Source organism: Rhagoletis zephyria, unplaced genomic scaffold (assembly GCF_001687245.7).
Source record: "Rhagoletis zephyria isolate East Lansing unplaced genomic scaffold, Rhagoletis_zephyria_1.1 Rzeph_scaffold_21035, whole genome shotgun sequence".
Taxonomy (NCBI): Eukaryota; Metazoa; Arthropoda; class Insecta; order Diptera; family Tephritidae; genus Rhagoletis; species Rhagoletis zephyria.
In genome coordinates this window covers 1-8,066 of record NW_016178093.1, presented here as the reverse complement: position 1 = coordinate 8,066, position 8,066 = coordinate 1, and the positions used below count along the sequence as shown (strand labels likewise).

The following is an 8,066-nucleotide window of genomic DNA, read 5'->3' as shown; positions in this document are numbered from 1 at the left end:
TTTAACGGCGACATAACGCAAGCGTTCCGCTCTTACTTGCGATCCCTCCAAAGTTGCACCCCACCCGCTAACGAACCATATGGTACTCATCAAGTTTGTCATATCCGCTCTCGTTGCAAGCGGTATAGGTTGTATACCGATGCCAAATGGCAACGGAAAAGCTAAAGCCAACAAAGCTATATCGTGGCTGATCTGATACTGTGGTTGAAATTGGGCGTGTCTGAGGATGCGGCGCACTGGCATATATACACCGCCACTCCCATGCTCCGTCGAACCAGCTCGTACAGCATACAGCTCCGGCATGTCCGCCAGCTCAACACAATGGGCCGCACTGACGATGATAGTTGAGGTATATACGGCACCGCCACAACGATGTAGTCTTTCCAATTGCACCGATACTTGATATGGAAACTGATATATGTCAGCATCGTAACCACCTACAATGCGCCCACCAGGCTGCTCAGGCTGTAGAGTTGTGTTCGTTGTGCCAGTGTCTGATTTCACACTAACGACGATGATGAAGACCAAAATAGTTGACAAGTAAACGTTGTTTGCCATGTTAGAATTTGTTTTGTATAAATAGCTCTGCAGTTTACAACGTCGTTTTTATATACGCGCTCTGGTAGCCTTCTTCCAATCTTATCTCTTCGAGAAGGCCAAGATTGGCGGATTAGCGGCATGCTCTTGTAACTATGTACGGCTTTGTTACTGTAATGTAATTTTTTTACAATCTGTTAACCCCCAAACACAACATAGATGTGTAGATATTATAGAACCATAAAGTTGTTTGACACAAGATATAACTAATCGCTGAAAAAAAAAATACTAAGAAGGCTCGACTTCCGCAATAAAATAGCCTAGGTTGGTAAACACTATTTTAAATATCATTGAAACGGGTTCGCTAAAATGTTCATGGAAAATGTATGCCAGTAATTTTGGCCCAACAAATATCTAGTAAATTGCTTTTTATAGATTTTATATGGGTTCGCACAGAGCAAAAACTCTCACAAATTCTACATTATTTACATTAAAGTAACAAAACATTCAAAAATTTGTTTATTTCCTATAAGCGGGCGTTCTTTGGAACGATAATGTTGACTTTTTTATCACAAACATTAACATTAACATTAATATAAGCTGATAGCAGGTATACAAAAACAACAAGTAAGAAACCGGCGGAGCCGAACATTAAATCCCCGGCGCAAGTATTAAATATATGTTTTCCACTTTTCCGAAAACTACCGCTACGTGGTAAGCCCGGATGGTTTTACCCCTATTCTAAACATCTTCGATAGAACGTTCAGTTAGACCTAATGAGATAAACTTATATAGTCATATGTGGGTGATATCACGCCCATTTTCCAAAATGCCAAACAATCTTACTTCTTTTAGTATCAATTCTGAGTAAATTAGCGTCCTTAAATATCGAAATATTGAAGTTTAAAGCATTTCTGAAATTTACTATTATATGAAAAGCGGCCGTAATTTTAGTCCAATTTCAATAATTTTCAACGTTTTGCTTTTATGTGGAACACAATAACAACGGTTACCGAGATACATATATATATGTGATCATAAGTGGGCGATGCCAAGCCCATTTTCCAAAATTTTATCATAAATGTATTTCTTTGTAACGAATTGTTGCAAGCATCAATTTTGAATAAATTAGCTTCAATATTTACAGATTTATTTCGTATTTCCTTAAATTACCGTTATCTGGGATGTGGGCGTGGTTATTGTCCGATTTTAAAAATTTTCGGCCATTTGGTATGTTGTATCAAGGCCAACAACTGTGCTAAGTTCGGAAGAAATTGGTGAAGCTATTACCAAGATATACACATGTAAACATAAGTGGGCGTGGCTACGCCCATTTTCCAAAAATTTATAATATTCTTATTTCGACTGCTGAGTGGAAGATCTACCTATCTCGGCAGTCAGTTCGAAAACGCCCTATCTCAAAAAACTTTTCAAAAACGCCCTTTTTCAGAATTAGTGTAGAAATCTCACAAGCTAGCACCACTTTATTGAAAGTAGTACTGTACTTGAAAACTATTGAAACTTCAAATTGAGTACAATCATTTCTGAATACCCGTAAAATGTAAATAACACTCAGTACTTTTAAGTATCTATTCGACACTTAATACTGAGTACACTGAATCGATCCTGAGAACAGAGTATTTTTGAGTACTGAGTACTTTCGAGTTCTTTTATGAGTACTGAGTTCTTTGAAGTACTTAGTATCGATACTTTTAAAATCGAGTGTGATCGATCCTTTTGATAATCGAGTCTGAGTACTTTTGGTATCGATACTGCCCAACACTAGTTTAAACTGTTAGTATAACAATAATTTGCAGCGCACAGTGATACTTGATACCCAAAAATTAATCTGAAGTCAAAAGAACAAAAAACAAAACGACCGATCCAATATGGTGCCTAAAATCTTTAAAAAAAATATTTTATGTAAAAAATAATAAAAAAATTGGTTTATTATTATATTATTTAAGAGTTTTTGGGATAGCTTAATTGGAATCTGGAGTCAAAATAGCAAAAATCAAAATGGGCTATCGAATATGGCGCCAGAAATGAAAAGAAATGTGCCTAATTTTTTTTTTTTTAATTTTCTTATCTTCAGGGTGAAACAAAAAAATCAATTTTAGGCGCTTACAAAAGCACTAAAACATTGGGAAATATTCATGGAAACATCTCGAAAAAACAAAACACTAGAGCGCACGCGCTCTTTTTTTACACCAATGCACGCGTGACCATTTTAAAATGTCAATAAATGTTTTTTTAGATAACATTTAAATGAAACTTATAGATAAAAATTATAGTCAGTTCTATTACGTTTACGATCACAAACTTAAATTTTTTCATAGCAAGTACGAATTTGAAAAAATAAATAATTTAGTTATGTAACTGAAAAAATAAGAATAATTTTACTTCTTAGATAAATGTTTTACATTTTCTTCTTAAACCAATATTTCTTTAAAAAACTATCAGTTTTCGTAACATTGAGTGCCCACCGCAGGCTGGTGATCAGGACAAATCCATTTGTTACAAGTCTTGTACCACTTTTTGCGGATGGACTTAGAACTCTGGTACAATAGGTGAACCAACCAACTAAAATTTGGTATTAAACCTGCTGTACTTCTTGAGATGCTGCTAAGAGTTTCCTATGCCAAATTTTATTTGTTAGAGAAGTGTTTAAATGGATGTACAGCGATACAAAGCGGGTTTAAAAAAAAAATCGAGGGACAATTCTTGTAAAGAGTTACCAGTGATATGTTGGTCAGTATTGACCAGGGTGTCCAGATTGTTTGAAAAGAAAAGAGCCATTTCTGCAAAAAAAAATTGCCTAAAATGGCAAATTTTTTTTAAAAAATTCATGAAATAGGCTTAAAAAATTTTTTGTTTTAAAAATTATATGTTGGTATAACATGGTTATTAAAACCAAAAACGAATATAATGTGTTTAGGCTAATAATAAATAACACAAATCACTTATATGATGGTGATGTACAAACAATTTTCTTTAAAAACATTCATACGTTTAAAATATACATATTTGTACTAGCAGACCCGGCGAACTTCGTCCCGCCCAAAATTTTTATGTATTTTATTGAATTTTTTTGGTCCAACATTTTCACCAACAATTCACGTTTACGATTTTCATTGGCACATTTGTCTGCTAAGATTAAGGTTTGGTGGTCATTTGCCGCTTTAAATAACCTAAAGAAAGTGTTATATCCGTTCTTGAAACTCTCCAGTTGTGCGGCATTTCATAGCACGGTTATTCGCAAAGCGAAATAAATTTTTTCCTCTTCACTCCCTGGCGCCAACAATGACCCGGTTCTATAGTGAATGTCCTAGAAGCTTTACAGTATAGTAGGTGGCAATTTCAAAATGGGTCATCATTGTTCTACAGAAATGCAATATACATATACTTATTTCAGACGAAATACCTTAAAAGTTTGAACGCATAATAATATTGGAAAATCACATCCATTGGGCCAATTGCAACGCAGGAGCGTTCGATATACTCAATGGTGCAACAGGTCGATTTAATCTGACCTTCACGGCCCCTTTTCTCACTTGGCTATTTTTAGTAATAGCTCGACTTCAGCACCACTTGGCAGCACGTTTTTGCAATAGTATTGCATACATATTTAAAACATTAGCCAAATCGGATCATAAATAAGATTTTTAGTAATAACTCAACTACAGCGCCAACTGTCGGATTAAATTGTGAAACTAAACCATCCAGAGACCCACTCAAATACACAAAAAGTTTCGTTAAAATCCGTACAACCATTTAGGAGGATTTCACTCACAAACACACCTACAGAAGAATAAAAAAATTCATTCAAAGATAGCTAAAGGTCGGTAGGTTTGTAGGCCTCACACCCCTTTTCAAATAGCCCAAATTTTCTCCATGAGTATGGGCTTGATTTCAACTATATACATATCTCCATACGAAGTTCCAGTACTGTACCATGAATACTTTCAGAGATATGCAGTATAAAAATTCGATTTATATGGGAGGAGCCACGCCCCCCTTTCCAACAGCTGCCCTCTTTCTTCATGAGTATGCGATTGATTTCGTATATCTCCATACCAAGTTCCAGAACTCTACCATGAACACTTCCAAAGATAGGCAGTATGAAAAATTCGGTTTGTATGGAAGATGCCACGCCCCCTTTTCCAATAGTTCCAATTTTTCTCCAAGAGTATGCGATTTATTTCGTACATCTCCATACAAAACTCTAGAACTCTACCAAAAAATTTCCAGAGATAAGCAGTATGAAAAATTCGGTTTGTATGGGAGATGTCACACCCCTTTTTACAATAGCTAAAATTTTTCTCCAAGGGTATGCGATTGATTTCGTATATCTCCATACCAATTTCCAAAACTCTACCATGCACACTTTCAGAGATATGTAGCATGAGAAATTCGGTTTGTATGGGAAGTGCCACGCCTCCTTTACATATGGTTTTTTTTCAGCCTAAAACCATCCTTGGGACACGTGCGGCAGGTGGCAGTTTCAAAAAAATCGGTTCAGCCGCTCTCGAGCCTTGCGAAAACTAACAAACGGCTTTCTAAATATATATTAGTTGAGATATATTATATATTATAATTATATTTTGACAGTATCCGTTGTTTCTGATTGGCGCAAAAAAATCTTGCCTAGTGACGAATTCGCCCCTTGATATGGTCGTTACTTAAAGCTATTTATATTCGAAATTGCATGAAAATTGGAAAACAGGAATCTATAAGCTTATCCAGGCAAAAAGCTACCTACGTACCGAATTTTAAGCAAATCGGACCATAAATACGATTTCTTCGAACAGATCGGTCCCTGGTCCACTTCTCGGACAAAATGGATCATATATGCTAATATATGCTAAAAAGCTACCTACGTACCGAATTTTAAGCAAATCGGACCGTAAATACGATTTTTTCGAATAGATCAGTCCCTGGTCCACTTCTCGGAAAAAATGGACCATATATCCTAATATATGCTAAAAAGCTACTTACGTACTAAATTTTATGCAAATCGGACTATAATAAGATTTTTACGAATAGACCGGTCCCTGGTCCACCTACCCGAAAAAAAGTAAAATTTTTTTAGCCTAAAACATGGTGGTTACCGAAAGCTATTTGTATACAAAATTTCATGAAAATGGGACCAGCCGTTCGCGAGATTACCTGTTACAAAAAAAAGGGACTTCTCTTTATATAATTAGTATAGATAACCTGCTTATCACGTGTTTCGACGCATTTACATGATAACGCACAAAAAATTGACTTGGAGGAAAAAATCGCCACAGGCGATTTCCTAAATTTTTACGTGCAAATAGCCAAAAAAAAATCGCCAAATTTCTGCAAAATCGCCCAATCTGGACTCTCTGCAGGGAGCATACGATTTGTACATTTGTACAGATTTTGCTATTTTCTCTGTTACAGAGTGGTTTTGTTTGGAAAGCTTTTACTGAGCTGCTCTCATTCTCGATAAAAATTTCTAGACAACACCACTCTGTGACTGTTAAATGTACAAATGTACAAATCATGTGATCCCTGCTTTAGAACACTGATGCACCGCATATGCAAAGAAACCAAATTATAAATTCAGTACACCAATACTCGCGGGGACTACTATGGTAGGCCCTCGATTTTCGAGCCAATCCACAAAAAAGTGCATATGCGTGGAAGTGCGCGCGGTACTCACTCGGCGACAAATTTAATGCAGAAGGCTTTCCTGGAACCACACCGCTCTAATATACAAAACTGTCAAGGTATCAACAAAAATGTTTGGATTTCGGCTAAACCCGCCGAGCCTGAAAGAATTGAGCGGATCTTTAGATCCTGTAATAAGAACCTGCCAACTCTCAATTGGAGGGTAGGGAAGATAGAGGAGCCGGTAGAGAATATAAGGCAACGCCGAATCGCTAGCCCCACTGGCGCAAAAGGATTGAGTGGTGAGATTCGGTTTTGCTGACGCAACCATTCGAATCTACCGCAGCGACGAGCCGAGCTTGGACCTTAGTGAGGAGAGCGACAACTCGGGCCTGCGCAGCGGTGGTGAAGGGTTGCCCAGCAGCCAATGCTTATCCAACTCGGAGAGGCTGTCTTATGAAGAAGACCTCCTCGCCGTTGACACCGAGGGGCGGCGTGGATGTCACGAGGGGTGAAAATAGAGGCTAAATTAGAAGACCCGTATCGCGGCGTTTGTTTATGTTAGTTCGATTTTTTTTAATCGACCTTCGAACTTTGCAGTTAAATGCCGACTATAACCAGCGTTGCCACATACAAATTTTTTTTCCTACCAAAATTTCCTGCCATAACCAACCAAAACCTACCAAACATTTTTTTGAGTTTTAATATTTGTTTTCAATGTCAAATTTTTTAAAAACATAGTTAACATAAACTAACAAAACTAAAACACAACTAGATTAATAAAAACAAATTAACTGCGTATAACGATTTATTTTACTGTACAGACTTATCCATATGTACATATGTCTCTTTACACATACATACATATCGTCACTAGATACGAATAAAGACGCGAGCTCAAAAGTTGATAGCGAAAAAAAGAGGCTTAAAAAAATTTCGGCGAAGAAAGGCTCTTAACATAGGTGACGGCAAATAAAGCCGCGTTAACCTTTTTGACAGCGAAGAAAGACCCATAAACTTATGTCCGCGGTCAAATATATTTTCGGGTGCCACAGTATTCCTCAGAACTCCCCAAAGAGTTTTTCCGAGCTCTTTATTCGTGTCTAGTGACGATATTATTATTATTACGTCGAAGATATCCGCGCTGCGACCTAAGAAGATATATTGTGCTAAATCAGAATTGTAATCACTCCAACCTTAGGCTATTTAAAAAGCTCAGCACTTTGGGGATGAGGCGATGTTCCAAATTTTAGATGGAGAAGGCAATCGTTCTCCAAGGGGTATCAATCTACGATTCATGCTTGGTGGTCAGGCACATAGAATATACTCTGGGGTTTCTTTCACCAGCCGACAAACCCTACAGTCCGTCTCTACAGAAAGACTCATTTAATTAAAAACGTACGTTAACTTTCAGTGTGCTATCAGGATGCCAGCAAGTGTTCTAGGTTCAAGGTGTCTTTTAGAGTTCCTGCTGGAAAGAGTTATACATATGTTTGATAGTCTTATTTCCTTTGACTTCCGCCAGTAGGCAGCAATTTGAGATTATTCCCAGCTAGCTCCTAAGTAGGTCTGCAGTGTATCCTTTAGATGTACCACAGAAAGGCTAAGGACTATGCAAACGCGTTTGCGCTTCACGCATTGCGAGACAGTCAGCCCTTTCGGTGCCTTCAAACCCTTCTTGCGTGACGCTATTGTGGGCTCGCAGGTGGTTCAAGAGTTTACAAGTCTTGATGCCGTTTTAAAAGACTCTAAGGCCTTTAACGCCGCCTGAATGTCCGACATAATATTTATTCTGGCCTCATTTGCCTTCTAAGATGACATTCGCGAACACAGACTTTGATTAGGAAGACTTCCGCCTGAAATATGGTTGAGTACGAGCCCATTGGCAGACT

The 8,066-nt window shown here is 37.5% G+C and overlaps 1 protein-coding gene across 1 annotated transcript; it reads right to left on the bottom strand.

The window, feature by feature from the left end:
• Positions 1 to 6: 6 nt before the first annotated feature.
• Positions 7 to 689, bottom strand: LOC108380984 (trypsin-7-like; the record flags this gene model as incomplete). Its single annotated transcript, XM_017637389.1, has 1 exon — positions 7 to 689. A coding segment is annotated over exon 1 (552 nt), but the record flags the coding sequence as incomplete, so codon positions are not given.
• Between the last annotated feature and the right edge of the window lie 7,377 nt (positions 690 to 8,066).